At 44.7% G+C, this 19,009-nt stretch overlaps 1 protein-coding gene across 13 annotated transcripts in view; it reads right to left on the bottom strand.

Moving 5' to 3' along the window:
* The window catches only part of APBB2 (amyloid beta precursor protein binding family B member 2), a 323,734-nt gene that overhangs the window by 181,827 nt on the left and 122,898 nt on the right, over positions 1 to 19,009 (bottom strand). For 11 of the 13 annotated variants that reach the window (XM_084900686.1, XM_084900684.1, XM_084900689.1 and 8 more), the window contains one exon: positions 11,033 to 11,145. The exons of 1 other annotated variant lie outside the window; for it this stretch is intronic. In XM_084900686.1, the coding sequence (XP_084756812.1) occupies positions 11,033 to 11,078 (46 nt within the window). In that variant the 5' untranslated portion in view covers positions 11,079 to 11,145. Of the gene's footprint in view, positions 1 to 6,890; positions 7,004 to 11,032; positions 11,146 to 19,009 lie in introns of all 13 variants that reach the window. One more of the 13 variants, XM_084900691.1, reaches the window with a different exon arrangement.

The following is a 19,009-nucleotide window of genomic DNA, read 5'->3' as shown; positions in this document are numbered from 1 at the left end:
CAATAATAATAATAATAATAATAATAATAATAATAATAATATAAATATTCTATCATGAACTTGCTCTTTGTTCTCACCAGGATATTCTACTCCCTAGACCATTCCTGAGTGATCATACTTCATTAGATCCCTGCATAATATCCCATTTCATGTGCCCTTCAAACACCACCCACAGCACCTGCAATTCCACAGCTGACCTTCCGACTCCATGATCTGAACCACACCTATTATCAGCCCTTTGTGTCCCATTGGAAGAAGATGCTCTCTACATTTGTTGTTTCCCCTTGAACTTCACCAATAATACCCATCTTTACTGGGCTTCCTGGCCTCTAAATGCTACACCACATAACTTCATTCTGATCAAATTGCTACTACCGTGAAAACATAAACTCTTTGTGAGGACAATCTGCAACTCTTCAACTCTCCAGAAGCCAGCAGAGCATTATGAGTACAGGAGATGCAGCTTCGCTTGATCTACTGATTGACCCTGATCACCCTCAGCCTTAACACCACCCTGACCCTCAACCAGAAACGGGGAAAGCTCTTTGTAAGCTTGGTGCTTCTGTGTGAGGAACAGTGGTTTTAAAAACAGAGACTTTCTGTCTCCCGATGTTCAAAACAATAGGAAATTCTCCTCACACCTAACCGCGCTCCAATCACAGGAGAGGACAGTGGCAGGGATGCGTGATCTAGCCGAGTCATGCTGGATTCACTGGTATCCAGTTGCAAGTAAGCAATATGTTACTTAAGCTCTTCGGGGAATTTCTTGTAGCCTGGGAGATGAGAATCAACTTTTCCCTTAATTGGACACTCCTAAGAACATATTCAAAGGAGGAAACAAATTTAATCCCATGGATTTTCCACAGAACTGAAAGAGAATGGCTAAAAAGTATAGATATGCATCTAATAAAGCATTCTCTATAGAATAGTCATAGTACGTGTTTGCTATTATATATATATATATATATATATATACACACACTATATATATATATATACACTATATATATATATCCTTTCTACCTACAGACTGACCTATCTATACACACACACACACACACACACACACACACACACACACTCACACTCATAAAAGAAAGGTCTAGCAGGTTCAGAGGCTAACAACAGCCTGGCCTATCTCCTCACTCTGAAATATGCCAAGTTGTTCCTTCCAGAATTCTCTGACTTCGTTTTGCAAGGCCCTTTGTGGTCTTCATTCAGGTCACTGGCGCTCACTTCCACCCAGAACAATTCCAGGTTTGCATAAACAAGCAACGTGTCTAGGAAATCTGAGAAAATAACTCCCACCGGCTTTGGTTTCCAAATTGCCCCATAAAGTTGCATATTTCTCTTCTTTCCTTTCCGAGGGCTGCTCCCGGGAGATAGGTCTTAAGCTTCCTAAGTCTGGCAGGGGGACTTCCATCCTGCTAGTCCCTGTCCAGCCCCTTAGGATGACACAATCTTCTCACCTCAATCTGAGGGAGAGCTCGTCCACATACACAGAAGGGACCCTTGCAAATCCCTTTCATGTGGAGTCTGGGGGAAATGTCCACAAGTGCTGGGCCTGAGGTCCCCAACACACCACAAGCAGGGTTTCCTTGCAACGAGAAAGCTGGTCTATAGAAAGAGGAAACTAAATGACATTTCGTTCTCTCCAAGGACTCTTCTGCCATGTTTCCTATTCTCATTCCACAACAAAGCAGATACCACGTGGGCTTCTTTCCCAGATGTGCTGATTCCTATCCCTGAGGACAACACAGAACATCCCGTTCTGTGCTCTTTCGTTGCCGCAGGGAAAGTGCTAGGCCCACAGCAACTGTGTGAAGGGGAGACATTTTCATCCCAACAACATACAAGTTCAAATCTCAACCTTAAAGAAAGAAGATTATAGAGAGGGGTTAAAAAGCACACAAAATTTTACAAAGAAGGGATTTTTTAAAAATATATATATTTGATTGATTTTTTTACAGAAAGGAAGAGAGAGGGATAGATAGTTAACCCTTTGCACTCCGAACCATTCTGGACATTGGCTACCAGCTACTCGACGCTACTTTGCGGCGGAAACGTGCGTTGAAATAACTCAATTCCCCGTAATCACTAATAAACTGCAATGTCCCCTGAGAGGGGACATCCGAGTGATATGCTAGAATTCCGATGTCCCCTGAGAGGGGACAGCGGAGTGCAAAGAGTTAGAAACATCGATGAGAGGGAATCATCGATCAGCTGCCTCCTGCACATCCCCCACTGGGGATGTGCCCGCAACCAATGTACATGCCCTTGACTGGAATCGAACCCAGGACCCTTCAGTCCGCAGGCTGATGCTCTATCCACTGAGCCAAACTGGTTTCAGCCAAAGAAGGGATTTTTAACTTGAGCTGTGGAACTTTTAATTTCTCTCTTGAGACAGAGAAATAACCTTTCTTTAGTACTGTCAATACCAAGATATAACCTTATTTACTAGACATGAAAAGAATCTCTACAGTTGTGACTACGTAAAAAATATTGGCAATAGACAGGCCAGAGATAACCAGTCTCACCGCTCAGGTTCATATGTCATGTACAAATCTAGAACCTCACTCACCGAGTCTGAGACAGGCACAGAAAGTGTATTCTCTGAGTGACCAGATGGCCACCGTGAGACTGAACTCACTGCCCTGTGAAACCGTGGTGACTCAGGTACAAGGAGTCCCAACAGAAGAATCTGTAGACCAGCCATCCGCTGACTTAACTTTAGTTAATACTTATCTATTTTTAAAGTTCTGCAGAACTCAGGGATTATAAGCTGGTGATTCAAAGATCCTAAAATCCTATAATCAGACGGTGATGATAAAATTTCTAGCCAATATGGTGAGCCAACACGACAAAGATGGACTCTGCCGGTTTTAAATACATGGAAAGACTGAGTAAGATGTAACTAACAATTTTTTAAATACGAAAAAAAAAAAGTCAAAATCATGAGAAATAAGCCCCTGGGCCAGAGTAGGAGGAAATGGGCAGTCCTCAAACAAGGATGATAGAATGGAAACAGATAAAACTTCTCCAGAGGTCAGTCTGGATGTGTGTAGCAATGTCTTTAAAATGTGCAAGCAACCCTTTAACTTGTCCATTTCACTTCTAGACACTTTTTAAGGAGAAAAAAGTTGTGAGCGATGACTATGCTAGAAGGACAATAAAAGACTGGAAATAACCTAACTGTTCAACAATGGGTGATTGTTAATTATGATATATCCATGCACTGTAGAAAGTATAAAATCATAAAATACCACATACTAGAAGAACGTTTAATATTATCAGAAATTTCCATGATGAATTAAGCTACAAAAAGCAGGTCTTACAATGAGATGTGCAGTATGGTTGCAATAAGACTGAATCTAAAGGTATAGATACATGCACACATACACACAGACTATACAGATACATGCAAAATGTGAAGGATTTTCCCCCCCCTTCCTGTGCTTTCGGTATTTGCACGTTTTCTAAGATAAATGGATCTTTTATTTCCTTGGGATAGAGTGAAAATCTAATCAACGTTATTTAAAGAATCGTATTGCCTTTGACCTTGCCCAACTCCCGTATCCTCTCTTCATTCATGGAATTTTATTACTGAAACCGAGAGCCTCCCCCAGAGCTTCTTCAGCTGTGATCGCCCACGTCTGGACATCCTGCAGGACTTCCTCCCGCAGCAGGAAAACCAATTAAAACCAGAGCAGAAAGCCCCTCTTCTGGGACACAGCATATCCTGGCTGCTCTGGGCAGTGGGACTCACTGGCTGGTAATGACCTTGAGCTCTGCTCTCAGGCTCCTGGTCTTAACGCAAATTCCAAATGTTTCCTCAAACCCTGGCTATGCCCAGAGCTCCCACCACAACCCTCTCTGCAAACTCCAATTCTGCCCAAGCTCCAGTCCCGCCTGATCTCAGGGCCAGTGCTCTTCAAACTGGGAGGGGAGACAATGCATGGGTGGTGAAAATCCTCTGAGTGGGTCCTGACCAGCATTTTTTAACCACAATTGTTCTTCCTCGCAACAAGGTGAATAAGCTGTCCTGCATTCCCCTGGCTTCACTGACTTTCTCTGGAATATCATCGAAATAATAATTATAGCCAAAACCAGTTTGGCTCAGTGGATAGAGCGTCGGCCTGCGGACTGAAAGGTCCCAGGTTCGATTCCGGTCAAGGGCATATACCTTGGTTGCGGGCACATCCCCAGTAGGGGGTGTACAAGAGGCAGCTGATTGATGTTTCTCTCTTATCGATGTTTCTAACTATCCCTCTCTCTTCCTCTCTGTAAAAAAATCAATGAAGTATATTAAAAAAAAAAGAAATAATAATTCTACCACAGGCTGCGGCTATCTGTGAGCTGCTATGAAACTCAATGTACTGGTCTCAAGAGATATTTATGACACTGAGTGAACATAATGCATGACCTCGTCCCATTTCTGCAAATAAACAGAACAAATAAATATACTGAGAGAGAGTATGTGAAGTATAGAAAAGTACTCAACAAAACATTAAAAGCAGTTCTCTCTCGGTGTGTAAGGTTGTGAGACCTTTATTTTTTTTAATTTTTCTATATCACACATGTACTGCTTGCAGGAGGTTACTATTTTCGTATTAATTATTTTTTCTCTTTCTATACAAAGTGCTCTTTTAAGGCCTTTGTATTACCGGTGGCTACCAGGCTTAAAGAATGGACAACATAAACTGATGAACAAAAACAGATCCAGAGACAGAGAAACATCCATCAGAACATCAAACCTGAGGGAAGGTAGGGGACAGCGGAGGTAAGGGGGAGAGATCAACCAAAGGACTTATATGCATGCATATAAGCCTAATCAATGGACACAGACAACAGGGAGGTGGGGGCATGGGTGAGAGTTGGGGGGTTACGGGGGAATAAGGACACATATTTAATACCTTCATCAATAAAGAAATTAATAATAATAAAAAAGAATGGAGAAAAGAGGAGGCATGAGACAGCTGTCAGCATCCTTTGCTGCTGAAACTTTTAGGCCTTTGTGACCCATATCACCAAACTCCGTGCTAGCGAGACCAGGTACCGAAATAATCCATCGCCTGGGTCTCAGCCCATCAGCAGAAAGCTCGATGGGAAAAAGCACAGACCGGGGGAGCAGACACACCTACGCTCATACTCTACTGTGACCCGTTACTTCATTGTTCAAGCCTCTGCTTCTCATCTGTGAGATGGAGATGATATGATGAACCTTCCAAAGTGTATCCAGTTGGAAGTGGGAAACTTCTCGTACAATCAGGACACGATGTGTGTGGCAGGAAGAAGAAGCACAAAGCAAACCAACGCCTTTGTTCAGAGGGAGTGGGCAAGGCGAGAAGGCACAGCCCCAGGACCACTCCCTAAGAGCCTGCTGTTGCTTCAGCTTTTCAAATGGCAGCTTCTCAAGTGCGGAAAGGGAGGACACACGCCCCTCTGAGAGGGAGGGAAGGAGGAGACGGAGCCTGGGCGGGTGGAGCGGCGCAGGCCCCGCACCCAGGCTGCCCAGGGCCTGCCTCTGCCTCCTCGGCCCCGGCCTGCACAGGCTCCGCCACGTGCCCTGGAGAAGATTCCCTGGGCCTTCCTGAGGACAGACATCCAGACCCACCCCCACCCAAGGTGATCCCGCAAATATGTGAGTTCTATCCTCACACACAGAGGAGAGAAAGGAAATGAAAATGTCTAGTGTCGAAGTTCAGCGGAGTATTCATAAAAAGCAGCTGGGCATCTTTTCTTTTTCTTTTTTTAAAAATAATTTTATTGATTTTTTTTTTACAGAGAGGAAGGGAGAGGGATAAAGAGTTAAAAACATCAATCAGCTGCCTCCCGCACAACCCTTACTGGGGATGTGCCCACAACCAAGGTACATGCCCTTGACTGGAATCGAACCTGGGACCTTTCAGTCTGCAGGCCGAGGCTCTATCCACTGAGCCACACCGGTTTTGGCCGTAAAGAGCAGCTGGGGACACAGGCTTCAGGTGGGAGACCTCAGAGCTACAGGAGCGCCTGCTGCCGGCGAGGCGAAACCAGAGGGGCTTACAGAAGAGGGGGCCGCTCTTACAGGAGAGGAGGCCGCTCTGCTGCACCCGGAAGCTGGAGCAGGGTTCCAGCGGAAGTCTGAAGATGGAGCAACGCACACCAACCCGGAGGCAAAGGTGTGTCTCGGCAGGAGCGCCCCATATATATATATATATTATGGACTCTTCACAGAGAAGAAGAGAGAGGGATAGAGAGTTAGAAACATCGATGAGAGAGAAACATTGACTAGCTGCCTCCTGCACACCCCCTACTAGGGATGTGCCCACAACCAAGGTACATGCCCTTGACGGAATCAAACCTGGGACCTTTCAGTCTGCAGACTGAAGCTCTATCCACTGAGCCAAACTGGTTTTGGCAACAGTCCAGATCTTGATGCCAGTGTTCGAGCGGCGGCTGCCGTCAGGGCGAAGGAACCAAGAGGTGCAGGTAAAAATAATTAAGGATGCCACCTGCTTATCGATTCCCAGGGCCAATGAACTCTAGTCGGAACACAAGCACGAATAGTTGCTGGAAAGTCAGGAGAGGCCAAGCTCTGGCTCCTGGCTTCTTATTGTGGGCGCTCAGTGGGTGCCAGTCCACACTCACGAAAGAACAGCACCCTGCCCCCAAAGCAGCATCCTGTCCTTGAAAGGCAAAGCCGGATCCCAGAACAGAAGGAGAGGAAGTCGAAACTCCAAGTTGCCATGTGAGCCTCAAAAACAACTCGGAGCACAGCAGCTCCTGTCCACACTTAGTAACAAAACTATAAACTCCAGAGAATTATTTTCCCCCTGAAATAGTTTCCTTTCCTGGGGAACAATGTGGCCCTGTTCAGCCCCAGGCCTGGCCGGGAGGCACCATGTCACCTTAGATTTCTTGTCCTGGATGACAGGAGACAGAGCGGCTGAGGTTCATGTTTCCACCAAGAGTGGCCACCGAAGGAGGTCAGCGGGAGGCTTCCACAAGCAAATTTCATCTCCTAATCCGGAGAAGGGAGGAGGTACACCGGGGAGCGGTGAGAACGGAAAAGAAACCACGTAAAATAAATGGCAGTCTTAATGCATCAGCCTAAGGCCGTGGTCGGCAAACTGCGGCCCGCGAGCCACATGCGGCTCTTTGGCCCCTTGAGTGTGGCTCTTCCACAAAATACCACGGCCTGGGCAAGTCTATGTTGAAGAAGTGGCGTCAGAAGAAGTTGACGTTTAAAAATTGTCGCTCTAAAATAGGGGTGTCGAACTCAATCAGAGAAGGGGCCAAAATCTAAAATCCAGCCTAAATCGCGGGCCGAATGGTTTACTGAACAGTCATAAACTGACAATGTCATAAACTGACAGTGGAGTGCAGTGATGACAGCGCGGTGTGGGCCACATTGCAAGGCCTGGCGGGCTGGATTTGGCCCGCGGGCCTTGTGTTTGACACATGTGCTCTAAAAAGAAATTTCAATCGTTGTCCTATTGATATTTGGCTCTGCTGACTAGTAATTAGTTTGCCGACCACGGGACTAAGGGATCAACCATATTGGAATGGAGGGACGGGACGCACACAAGGGTGAGAACCACGTTCCAGCTGCAGGGAAGGAAGTTTCAAGCAACGTGTCACGCAGACACACTGCAGGCCCAGGGACCAGCGTGTGCCCCACGGAAAAGGCAGCCACTCGCCCTCCTTCCCACCAGCAGAAAGCACCGGTGACATGCCCAGCGGAGGCCTCTGAGGATGCCAGCAAGTCCCTGCACCCAGGAAGGTAAGATAAGAAGACAGTTTTATCCTAGAGAACTCTGGGTAAAAAGGAATATGTGTCAAAAGAAGAGCTTCCTTTCAGCTACCTGACAGCAAAGCCTTCGCAGCTCGGAGCCCCTTGGAAAACTCCGGGGGGGTGGGGCTGGGGGGGGTGGGATGGGGGCAGGGAGCGTGTGCAGGGAATCATTCCCCGGGACGGTGAAAAGGGAGCCCGTTTACATGGGTGAATTCCTAAGCAAATTTAACTTCCTAAGAGAACAAACGCCGGAATTTTAACCATTTGAAAGAACAATTTCCTTGATATATATTAGATCCAACCCTATGAAATGAGCATTTTAGTAGGCTGAATAATAACACCTCCATAGGGTTCAATGGTAGCACCTGGTTTCTAACTTTCTTCTACATCAGGGACAGACAACGTTTTTTTAAAGGACAGATGGTATACACATTAGGTTCTTAGGTACAGAAGCAAAATACAGATTGTGTAGGGATTTATATAACCACTAGAGGCATGGTGCACAGATTCGTGCATGGGTGGGGTCCCTCAGCCTGGCCTGTGCCCTCTCATAACCTGGGACCCTTGGGGATCCCTTTGGGGATGTCAGGCTGCCGGGTTTCGGCCCGAGGGATGTAGCAGTGCCAAAGCGGCAGGTGGCTTGGAGGAACCCCAGCTGGGGCTGGGCACAGCTCCGTTGCTGCTCATCCCGGCCCCACCGCACCTGCTGCCACCACCCAGTAGTGCTGCCACGGAGGCAGGCTTCTAAATACTGTCAGTTAAACATAAATCTTCACCGGTTCAGCACCCTGCCATATTCTACAACGGAGATAAGAAGGAACATTACATGGGCTGAGCGGCACTCCCGCTGTGGGAGCGCCTGACCACGAGGGAGCAGCTCCTGCATTGAGCGTCTGCCCCCTGGTGGTCAGTGTGTGTCACAGAAACTGGTCATTCCCACCAGGGGGAGGGGTCTAAGCCAGCAGTCGAACATCCCTCTCACAATGTGGGATGAATGGCTCCTAAACACTCGCCTGCCTGCCTGCCTGCCTGATCACCCTTAACCCCTCTTCCTGCTGGCCTGATCTCCCCTACCTTGCCCCCCTGCCTACCTGATCGCCCCTAACCTCTTTGCCTACCTGATTGCCCCTAACTACCTCTGCCTGCCTGCCTGATCGCCCCTAATTGCCCTCCCCTGATGGCTTGATCTCACCCCTAACTGCCTGTGCCTCAGACTCCACTATCATGGCTTTGTTCTAGAAGGAAGTCGGACATCTGGAAGATGGCCAGCTGACCTGATCTAATTAGCATATTACCCTTTTATTAGTACAGATAGATTATATAGGATAGGATTGCTTAAATGAGGTGGGGGGCCTTTTTCAGCAGGAGGAGATGCTCTTGGCAGACAAAAACACATAATCCCTATATATGGACTGATAGCCAGCCATATGCATTATACTGCCAAACCAGTCTTTAAAAAATTGAACCACTCTCTTACACCTTACACCAAACAGCTATTGCCTTTAAAACCCCTCCTCAGCCCCCACCTTAGGTTCTGCCTTCACAGTTCACCCAGATTAGGTTCTGATTGGTCAGTTTCTATGCCAGCCAGCGTCAAAAGCTCTGCCTCCTAGGCAGCCATTGGCTCCTCACAATTCACCCAGACTTGGTTCTGATTGGTCGGTTTCTATGCCGGTTAGCATCTCTGGGCCTATCTTCAGGCCTGATCATAGAGGCAGGGCTGATCAGCAGCCGCCTCAGGCTGCTGACAAGTGGGCTGAACTGCTGACCTCTGGGAGAGAGAGAGGCTTGGCTGCCTCCGCTGATCAGCCCCACCTCTTTCCCCTCCCTGCCTCTCAGAGAGGTCAGCAGTTCAGCCCGCTTGCCTGCTGTGTGTGCAGCCTGGTGTTCGGTTGAGCCTTCAATCATTTTGGATGTTACCACCCTGGCTCTTTATATAAATAGATATGAAATGTAACCATTTAAAACCACAGAAGCCATTGTTAGTTCCTACAAAAAAATGGGCCTGGCTGAATTTGGCCATGAGCCATAGTTGGCCAACCTCTGGACCTCAGTATACAGGGTGAACTTTTTGTGATGATGTTCACTATGAAAACTGTTCATTTTACGGTAATTCAGTCATGGCCTTGGAGGATGCTAAGGTACAGGTGTGAAAAGCTGTCTATCCCACTCCTGTGGCTTTGACCCTGGTGCTTGGTCTGAATCCTCTCCCTGTTGTCAGTTCTCCCTCCACTGCTGCTCCCAATGATCTGGCTGGTAGGGTGATGCTAGAAGCAGTTGTCTGGGTCTGGCTCTGAGGGGGGGTCCTAACTTTCCTATGAAGAAAAAGTGAACTGTACGAGGAAAAGGGACTTCAAGGTGGATATGGACACGCATAACACTGCACGGGGCATGGAAGCAAAGGCACTCCGGGGAATTACACACCCAAACACAACCCTGATTTGAAGCTAAAATTCCAGAAATTCAAAGGGAAGCAACAAAAACAAAGAAATACCTAAACAGCTAGCGGAAAGATTAAAGGGAACAAAAAATATGTTTGAGACAAACCCTCCTTGATAGAAATAAGAAGGAGCATTAGATGGGCAATAATCATTTTTCTCCTAAGTGAATCAGGGTAGTGACAAACAGGAAAGGGGCACAATTGCAGCCATTCTCCAAAGATGACGATCGGAAAAACTTACATGTTGTGCGGCACTGAAAGTCATCACTGAGGCAGCCAGGAGTTTCCTCTTTGGAGAATGTTAAGAAATAAGAGTCGGGGCCTCTCTCCCTGACACGTGTTCCACAATGACATCCCCAGAGGACCTCTCTTCTGAATCCATGATTTTTTTTTTTTATTATTTCAAGGAATTCAAAGAGTCACTGGGACATGTTTTTAATTTATGGCACTGCTATTGGTCCAAATGTTATATATTGTGATGAAAAAAGAAAGCTAACAACAACAACAAAAACCCAACACACACATACAAAACCCTCTATATGATTGGATGTATCGAAAGGAAGATCGCTGATATACACTCCTGATCTTATAGGGCCAATATATTATAAAAAATTCTAATTTCTCATCATTCAATATTAAACATTTACCCTAGAGCGATTCACTGTCTTGCATTCCTAAATACTGTCAATTAAATATAAACCTTTGGCAGTTCAGCACCCTGTCATATTCCTCAATGAAAATGAAAATTAGAGAGAGAGAAAAAGAGAGAGAGAGAGAGAGAGAGAGGAGAGAGAGGAGAGAAATCCCATACATACATGAGCTGCCTGGATGACAGTGAGCCTCCGGGTACCGTCTGCCCATAGCGACCAGTCAGCACATTGCAGGGGCCTCGGGAGTCTCCAGGACTCAGGAAGACGGAGAGGGTTCGCTGTGGTGGGGGAGGAGAAAAAAAAGAAACAAAACAGAGATTGAGAATGATGACTGCATTTTTTTCATTAAAATGCTAATGATGACCACAAATTTCCAGATAACTACATTTATGAATTATTCATGGTCACATCCGAGGCGGCCTCCCTGTCCCTGCAGGCAGGCACAGGGCTCGCTGACGATTAGCATGTGGCCCCTGCCGTAAGGGTGACAGGAGGGCAGGCCACCGCATGTCCACCCAGCAGGGCTGGCCCGCTGGCCTCTGCGGAGGGCTGGGCAATCCCACGCGCGTTACCTACACCTTTTCATCTCGCTCTCCCTTAACGAAAAGGAACAGCAGTGGCCCGGTTCTTTGCTGTTACCTCTGAACTAATATCCTGTGAAAACTCTAAGAGCTTGAAAGGGAAAAAGGAAATTTTCTGTCCTGGGCAGATAAGCGGTCAAACTGATGCTTAGAAAAACTTTTTTATTGAACTCTAACACTGATACAGGAAAGTACACACACCACAAGTGGACGGCACAATGGGTTTTCCTGAACTGAACACACCGGGTCAAACCCAGAACAATATCGGCACCCCCAGAGCTCCCTTCATGCATCGGTTACTTTTGCCCATTTTTGTAAACATGAAACTGATTTACTGTCACTATTCATTTTTCCTTTAAAAACCACACGTTGCATCCCTCCTATATGCTAGGCACCGTGGTAGACACTGGAGCTACAAGGAGGAATAAGACACAGGCTCTGTCATTAAGGAAAGTGAAGTCTAGCGGGGCCTAGAGACACACAATGCACCTGGTAGGACGGTGGGATGAGGGCAGTGACTGAGATTCTCGCCAAGCAGGGGCACTCAGCCCGGAAATGGAGAGGTCAGGGAAGGCTTCCAACAAAGAGAGATGTTTGGCATGTCCTCAGGCTGGGCAGGACTTCGCCAAGCTGGTTATGGGGCACAAGACAATGGAAAAAAACAGGTAAGAAACTGCATGGTGTAATTCCGGGTGAGGAGTGAAGCCAAGAAAGAAGCCTAAAAGCCAGGTCATAACCTCACTCACACAACCAGGAATCTGACTTTATCCTGGTTACAGACACCCACTGATGGGTTAGGTTTGGGTTTCAGGTGCCTTCCTGGTCTGGATGGATCCAGAGGGGGCAGAATGGAGGCGGGGAGACCAAGTAGGCCAGTTTAATTGTTAGACGGGAGAGGCAGGGTGGGGAGTAGGGAAGCGGAAGTAAGTAGGAAAGGGAAAAGGAGAGGAAGAATTAGGACTGGGGAAACATCCAGATGCCGAAGCAAAAACAACTTGGAAAAACGGCTATATGGGGGTGGAAAGAAGTGACAACTGAGGTAGAGAATGCAGGAGAATGAACAAGTTTAATCTGGAAGATAAGGGGTTCAGTTTGGGGCATTAGAAATTGAGGTGTAGGAGATTCAGGTAGGGGTGCCCAGATGTCCTTGAGTATGAAGCTTGGAAAAGAAACCTAAGCAAAACATAAAGGCATGTAAGTGATCATTACACAGAAAGTAGCAGAAATTATGTCAGTGGGTGATGCCACTGAAGGAACTTGGATAGAAGAAGATTGGGGAGGATCAGAGCTAAAAGCAGAACCCTAGAGAATGTGAACGATGACAGAATGGGCAGAGGAAGTCTTGAGAAGAATCCTAAGGGAGAAAGGTAGAGAAGTACATTGGAATACAATGAGATGAACAGAAAGGAGAGATGAAAAATATATCTTTGGACTTGACAGTCAAGCAGACACTGGCCACCTTGACTGAGGGAGGTTTCCGTGGAAGGGTGGAGGCAGAGATCTCAGGGCCAGCGGAAGAGTAGAGGGAGAACTGATGGTTTCTGGGAGAGATACGTGCTGATGGAAGTCCACATTGAGAAGCTGAAGGAATCGGCAGGGAGAGAAAGGTTGAGAGTACAAGAGGAAGGAGGTCAGGATGGAATAAGATCCCAAAGGAGGTGGGAAGTGGAGTCCACAACCTTCTGATGTTAGGATATTGGAGTTAGAGGAATAAAGACAAATGTGGTTATAGGAAGTGTGGAGGCAACAGCCCTGGGATGTTGGAATTAATATACCAAATGACGTCAATATTGTCAATAATAGCTGGCAAGACTTTGCTGAAATGAGCTGACACGTAAATGGTTGGGAGACACGGATCTTGAAAATCTTGGTTTCTGGCAAAATTAAAGTAGTTCAACCCCATTTTAATGAGAATAAATACTGTATCCACTAGTACATATCAAGGTGGAAAGGGGTATTTGTGAAATAAGCACACTCATAGTAGAACTTAATAGTATCGAAAGATTCAGAAGAACATTCTTCTTAAAATGATCTTAAGTTTTGGATGATAATCTTCCCAAAGGTTTGCATATAGTTTCATTAAGTGAAACCACTACCCACCATCTTATAAGGCTTCTTAAGATGCTTCAATTCAAAGATCCCTCCTAGCATGACTAACCTAATGAAAATAAAGTCAGACAGCCTATATAATAAAAGCCTAATATGCAAATTGTCCCCTCAACAGAAGTTCTACCAGGAGGTAGAGGAGACCAGTCGGCTGGCCAACTGCCCCCCACCACCACACACACACACACACCCCGGCAGTGGCAGCAGGCAACCAGGGTCAGGGAGGCCCCGGCCGGCAGCTGGCAGCCAGCAGCCACTAGGGACCCTGCCCATGCACGAATTTCATGCACTGGGCCTCTAGTTTGAACATAAAGGCAAGAAGGGGAGAATGGAGTTGGCAGAGGCACCTGCCCCTGAGATTTCCTAGTGTGATGCCTCTTAAGACAGTGGCACTGTCTTCCCACTTCAGTCTCCTGCCCACTCTTCAAACTCCAGTCTCAGTAAATTCAGAAGTGGGTGGAGGTATTGGAAAGCACTCCAATCATATTCAAAGCAGCAAGGTTCATTAGAAAAATCTAACGAAATGGAAAACGTCTTGAAAGTAGATTCTATGTTCCCTGGACAGCCTTTGCGACCTCCGAAACTTTGAGGCTGATCCAGTTTGTCTATCCCGTTAACATGATCATTTCCAGGCCATCTTTGGAAGAGGACAGCATTCATTTTAGAATTCTAGATAAGCACCTTATCATCACTGAATTCAGCCAGGAGAAGGTTCCAAAGCCATCTGATGCCTACTAACATCATCTTTGTATCCCCAGGGCAAGGATATATAACAAGCAGTCAATATACAGTATATGGGATTAATCAGTAATCCAACGCATCCGTGAAGAGTTCACACAACTAAGAAAGAGACCAATGAAATAATGAGGACAGAAATAGTCTTTCTGTTCCTTCCTTTCCCACCCTCACTGACTCAAAGCCAAGCTGCAGATCACAGTCAACTACATTTCCTTTCCTCTTTCTGCACAGAAGAAAATCTTTATGATCTCATAAATAAATATTGTGTGTTAAGTAAGAGGATTCAGAAATAACGAAATTATGAAGAAAAAAAAAAAGCCTCTTAAATGAGGAAACAGGTAGGTGCGAACATTTGGAGCATACAAAGAAATGGAAATTGCCAAAGGAAAAAAAAAAAAGAAAGAAAAAGAAATGGAAATTGCCCACTTTACATCTGTCTGCCTCCTCCTTATCCTTCTGCGTGAAGGACAGGACATCATTACTCTAACAGCAGGATGCCTCTTTTCCCAGATGCTGCTTCGACACAGCAACCTGCTCAGGCCTAACCCACTGGGCAATAGATAGTAATAAGATAACGAAGACTCGCTTCTTTGAAAATTCACAGGTCTATGGTTTGGCACTAATATATATTTATATTATTCATCGTTTCACTTCTTTTATAACACACACGCTTTGAGGAACCACTGATCACACTGAATACATTTTACTCAGCACACTATGGTATTGTCTGAAAATAACTTTAATAATAAAAATTTCAAAAGGAACAGTGGGATACTGCTGTTGTTGTTATGTGTACTATGTGACATTTTTTCCTGAGCTGTTAAAAAATAACCCTGTCCTGAAAACCACCAGTGTTTCTGCCCATCTGATCTGCAAGATCCTGAGAAGGAAACAATGCTTTGAGACAGCCATCCTTCTTTCTGTTCTTGATGAAGAATGCTAAGAGGCCAAGATGAACAATGCACTACTCACTTGAATGCGAGCCATTGAGGGGACGGAAGGGATGTTTATGCCAATCCACAGAGTGTTTAGTGTGCAACTTTTTAATTACTATATTTTTGATACTATTCATAATATATTCACTAACAAGTGCTCTACAAGGACATTAATCCTCAACAGATGCATTAATGCTGGGCCTCATACAAACTCTCATTATGCTGATGTGGGGCAAAAATGCCAAGAATTTTCCCAAGTAAACATTTCATGTCAATAACCACTTGCGCTACTATCTTTTTTCCAAGTATTTTATGACATCATAATGTCTCTACTTAAGTATTTGCTGTTATTGACCTACAAAACAAATTTGTAAATAAAATGTTAAAAAGTGGCTTTATTTAATGCAACATTTTAAAAAATATTGACCTTTTATTTTTAAAAATATATTTTTATTGATTTCAGAGAAAAAGAAAAAGGGAGAGAGAGATAGAAACATCAATGGTGAGAGACAATCATTGATTGGCTGCCTCGTGCACGCCCCTACTGGGGATCAAGCCCACAACCCGGGCATGTGCCTCTGACCAGAATCAAACCCGGGACCCTTCAGTCTGCAGGCCAATGCTCTACCCCCTGAGCCAAGCCAGCTAGGGCTAATGCAACATTTTTATATGAAAGCTGTGCAAGCTACAATACTAAAAAAGTTGGTTATGTTGCCGAAACCGGTTTGGCTCAGTGGTAGAGCATCGGTCTGCAGACTGAAGGGTCCCAGGTTCGATTCCGGTCAAGGGCATGTTCCTCAGTTGCGGGCACATCCCTGGTAGGGGGTGTGCAAGAGGCAGCTGGTCGATATTTCTCTCTCATCGACATTTCTAGCTCTCTCTCTCTCACATCCTCTCTGTAAAAAATATATTTTAAAAAGTTGGTAATGTTCTTCAAAAATAATATATTCTATAACATTTAAAATTCTCTGAATCACCCTGCAGTTATTATACTATATAATCTTGCTACATGGAAAGCTCAAGGAGTAAGATATTGAGAATGATCAAGATTTTCATAATAGCTGAAGGACTACTCATCTAAGTTATTTGAAAAAAGTGGGTTTACTATCAACCATACTGAATTCATTTTTTTTTCCCCCTAAAAGGTAATACCTTCTCAAGAATCTAGAATATGATTAACTTTTGTTTGTTGGCACAGGGTCATCAATGTGACTGTCCATGGTCTTGCTCCCTTGGAACATGAGAATACTAACTCCGAGGAAAAGGAGCTGGCCCAATGCATACAAGGCAGAAGTTGGGTTTCTACCACCAGGAGGAGAGCTGGGTGGGGATTTCTTATCAAATTGACAGAGCACTCTGAGAGTCAAAAGGAAGAAATTACCAACGCTCAAACACCAAGGAAAGCACAGATACAAGTACTCTTTGGAGAGTCAAAAAGTGAATTCAAGTTACAGATCCAGGTCTAAAGACAAGTAGAGTCGAGATCTGAGTTGAAGATAAATCAATGCAATAGAGGGACAGGGCACAAGATTGACTTTGAGTGGGAGCTACTGCTAATCAACTACACCTCCTGTAAAGGCAACACAACCTGCCAAAACTGGTTTGGCTCAGTGGATAGAGGGTTAGCCTGCGGACTGAAAGGTCCTGGGTTCGATTCCGGTCAAGGGCATACACCTTGGTTGTGGGCACATCCCCAGGAGTGTGCAGGAGGCAGCTGATCGATGATTCTCTCTCATCAATGTTTCTAACTCTCTGTCCCTCTCCCTTCCTCCCTGTAAAAAATCAATAAAATATATATATATGTATTGATATATATATATATATATTAAAAAAAAAAAAAAAAAAGGCAACACAACCTTCCAAAGCACAGAGGGCTGCTTGCTCTTTTACTCAGAGCCTCTTACTGCTCTGCTCTGGGATATTTTGTCAGCCTTTAATAGTTTGGTTATCTCCTCTCCTTTGCCCTCAAGGGTCAAGTCTCATTGCTGCCAGAGTATCAGCTTTCCCCTTCTTCAAGACAGCTATGGAAACCAAATAAAATAAAAAAGCACAAGAGAACCAAACATAAAATACCAGCTGCAGATAAAGATCTGAAGGGCACAGTGCTCAGACTCTGCGCCCATACTTGGGCAAGTTGAAATGTCTTTTTTGTTTATTCCTTGGTTCTTGGAGAACTCAAATACTAATCCTTAAGTAGGACTCATCTGAAGTCACTTGTACAAGCACAGCCAAGCCTAAAACAAGGTCCGGCGTTGTTATTTGTAAGTGACCACTGTTATTTAATAAGCACTCCTTGTGGAGAAGTCCAATAAGCTGAATATCCAGAAACACAACAGATCAATTGATCTGACATGAAGCATCTGTGGAAATTGGGCTTTGTCACTGGGAAAGTCATGGCTGTGGGCATGTCGATTAGCCTTCCATGCCTCATCTGTGCAATGGGGTAATCACACCTACCTTGCAAAGGTGTGAATGAGAACAAAATGAAAGGCGCAAGATGACATCAATAAATGTAAATTAAACCTAAGTAAATGGAAACACAGTACATAACCCCCTGTGACGTACACATCTTTATTTAAAGCTGAGAAAGTCATATGCCTGGTGGTTTCCACCCAATCCTCATCACTTCTTATGACAAGAACTCCTCTCCCCCTTCCCTCCAATTATTTTTGATGGAACTTTTCTTCTGGTTAATAAATAAAATGTTTTCAATGTAACCATTTAAATAGCAAGTACAAATACTTATTTTTTTTTCAGATTAAAAAAACAACAACAACAACACTAAACTGTACAACTCCATTATGATATTCCTACTTTGTTTCTTTCTTAACTTTTTAAAATCCAAGTTATTTCTTTTCTTTCTTTCCCAGTTCTCTTTATTGAACCTTTGTGGATATTTTTTTCTCATTTAAGCTAAACCCTTGCAATAACAGCAACTAAAATCTTTTGTTATTTACAAGACACTTTAATATATATTGCCTTATTTCCCTTAAATTGCGTCTACTTTCTTCTCTTTATTTTCCCTTGCTCCACTTCACAAAAACACAGGAAGAACTTTCCAAAATCAGCCAAGAACCAATTTTTCTCCTTCCAACAGCCAACACATTAATACACAATACTCTGCAGAGCTGCCTAATGCAAGTTAGACTGTGTACAGTTTACCTAAATCCTGACACATCTAATTCTCTCGGCAAAAAATTTTTCACCCCTGGTGATGATTTTTTGAAGTTCAAGTACAGTGGGACATGTGTACATGTTAACTAAGTTAAAACAAGACAAGTGAACCCCTTCACGAATCACCCAAAGTAATACATGAAAAATAAAAGGAAGAAGAGGTCAAAGGATTGGCAGAGAGAAAAAAGAACTGTTCTAGCTGTTCTAGCTTTCAGTAAAATTCTCGTTGCCTACCTCACCAGAGCTGTTTTTCTCCGAGTTCTGCAATACACACTCTGATAGTTAAACCTGTGAAAACCACCAGGATGCACCCAGCTCATTAAAAGGATGATCTTTTGAGTTATGCTAATGAGCAAGAGTATCTATTTCTGGTGGGAAGGACAGAAGTACTTCCTCCTTGTTGCCCAGAGGCAGCAACACCTCCAGCAAGTGTTAGCAGGAAGACAGATGCCTGGCCCTCCTACTATCGCGAGGAAAACGGGAGCCTTCAAATAGAAATGTTTCCTCTCAGAACCTCTACAGGCTCTCCGTCTTCATTTACCAACAAAGAACAGGAGGTGTCTGAAACAGAAGAAATATTAATTCTATCATGTGAAGATAAATATCAT

The sequence above is a fragment of the Pipistrellus hanaki genome (assembly GCF_964339955.1).
Source record: "Pipistrellus hanaki genome assembly, chromosome: 1".
NCBI classification, from domain to species: Eukaryota; Metazoa; Chordata; class Mammalia; order Chiroptera; family Vespertilionidae; genus Pipistrellus; species Pipistrellus hanaki.
The sequence above is the reverse complement of the archived record's forward strand: the minus strand, read 5'-3'. Positions and strand labels throughout refer to the sequence as shown.